This window comes from Gekko japonicus, unplaced genomic scaffold (genome assembly GCF_001447785.1).
Source record: "Gekko japonicus isolate JY-2015 unplaced genomic scaffold, Gekko_japonicus_V1.1 scaffold4422, whole genome shotgun sequence".
In the NCBI taxonomy this organism is placed as follows: domain Eukaryota; kingdom Metazoa; phylum Chordata; class Lepidosauria; order Squamata; family Gekkonidae; genus Gekko; species Gekko japonicus.
In genome coordinates this window covers 87,944-89,746 of record NW_015174983.1, presented here as the reverse complement: position 1 = coordinate 89,746, position 1,803 = coordinate 87,944, and the positions used below count along the sequence as shown (strand labels likewise).

Sequence of the window (1,803 nt, the reverse complement as noted above, 5' to 3'; positions counted from 1 at the left end):
CAAGCTCTTGCATTCATTACATTACATTATATACACAACACACTAGGAGGCTGGCATTCCTAACACAGACAAGTCTTCTATGGCACATGTCTCCTCCTGGTCTTAAAGGTGCCACTGGACTGTCCTAGCAGTCTATTGTTCTTTGACTCCAAGCTGGGTCTGACGAGGTTCAGTTTAGTACACAACACCGGATTTGGAAGCTGCTTTGTTCTTGAGGATTCTCTGGGTTCTGCATATCATCCGCATGGACTTCGACTAAAAAAAGGCTTCCTCAATAGACGCGTGTGAAACAGCTCAAGTTTACATGCATTTGAATCATTAGCAACACAGGCCTTTAGGGAATGAAAACAGTATTTAATTATTCTATTTATTTTATTAGATTTCTATCCTGCCCCTCCCCCAGAATGGGGCTTGGGGTGGTGAACAACAGAACAGTACAATACCAAAACCAGCATTAAAAAAAATCCAATTAAAACTTAGCACACAGCTTTCGGCATAAAAAAAATCAACGGCGTTGTCCAGGGCTCCTTTTGTAGCAGGAACTCCTTTGCATATTAGGCGACACACCCCTAATGTAGCCAATCCTCCAAGAACTTACAGTAGCCCCTGTAAGAAGAGCTCTGGTCCTGCTGAGGTGTCTTTAGTTTGAGCTGTTATGACTAATAAACGATGAGCTGATCACTCAAGCGTGTCTGAACCCAGTATATTTCACCCAGGCTGGCCCAATCTCATCCGGAGCTAAGCAGGGTTGCCCCTGGCCAGTGTTTGGAAGGGAGACCTCTAAGGAATACCAGGGGGCGTGACATGGAGGCAGGCAACGGCAACCTCTTGGCAAAAATACTGGAGTGGGTTGCCATTTCCTTCTCCAGGTGGATCACGCTTGGTCTGAGTTCTCTGCTGTGGCCTGTCCGTCTTGGGTGGCCCTTCACGGCATAGCCCACAGCTTCATTGAACTGCGCAAGCCCCCTCGCCACGACAAGGCAGTGATCCATGAGGGGGTTTTAATAAATAATAAAACAGACAAACGTGTAGAGGGCCAAAATGCCAGATTAGGTACAGACGGCTGGATGATGAATTGGCAGCCATCCTTCCAGGCCTCCGTGTAAGAATTCCGGGTGGGGGGGGGAGGGTGGATTTTGTACAGTCTTCCGTAGCGACACTACAAGGCCAGGGATGCTCCCAAGAGAACTACAGACGGCCCCATGCCAGTCAATGACACGCAGCTGGCAGATAAACCCCAATGCCGGGGGCAAACCCAGAACGCGTCCGTCTCTCTTACCTGGACCACAATAGGATGCTTAACATTCCTTCGATAGAAAATGGCTTGAGTGTTGAAAACAGCATTGACGGTTCCCTGCTGCACCGGAGAGCGAACCTTTGCATTCTCACAGCTGACGATCAGGTAAGGGTTCGCTCCTGAAAGAGTTTAAAAAAATATGGGGATCTACTCTTTGCGATGTAAGTCTTTGCAATGTAAGTCGTGCGGGACAGCCAGTGTGGACTGGCGCTTTAGAGAGTCAGACTCAGATCGGGAAGACCCAGGTTCAAATCCCTGTTCTGCCATGGAGTGTTGTAGAGTGGTTAGAGTATTGGACTAGATTAGGAAGATGCAGAGTTCCAATCCTCCCTCTACCACGAATGCTTGCTGGGTGACCTGGGACCAGTCACCCACTCTCAGCCTAGCCTACCTCGCAGGGTCATTGTGAGGATAAAACGGAGAAGAATGACAAAAACTGCTTTGGGTCTCCATTGGGGAGAAAGGCGGGGTATAGATGAAGTCAATAAATAAATATATTATTTGGT

At 48.0% G+C, this 1,803-nt stretch overlaps 1 protein-coding gene across 1 annotated transcript in view; it reads right to left on the bottom strand.

Annotated features, from left to right (window-relative positions):
- Nucleotides 1–236: 236 nt before the first annotated feature.
- The window catches only part of LOC107122138 (calpain-5-like), a gene marked incomplete at its 5' end in the record, with an annotated part of 52,818 nt that continues 51,251 nt past the window's right edge, over nt 237–1,803 (bottom strand). Inside the window, 2 exons of the mRNA XM_015425170.1 lie at nt 237–293; nt 1,280–1,416. Coding sequence (XP_015280656.1) covers nt 237–293; nt 1,280–1,416 — 194 coding nt within the window. The remainder of the gene's footprint in view (nt 294–1,279; nt 1,417–1,803) is intronic.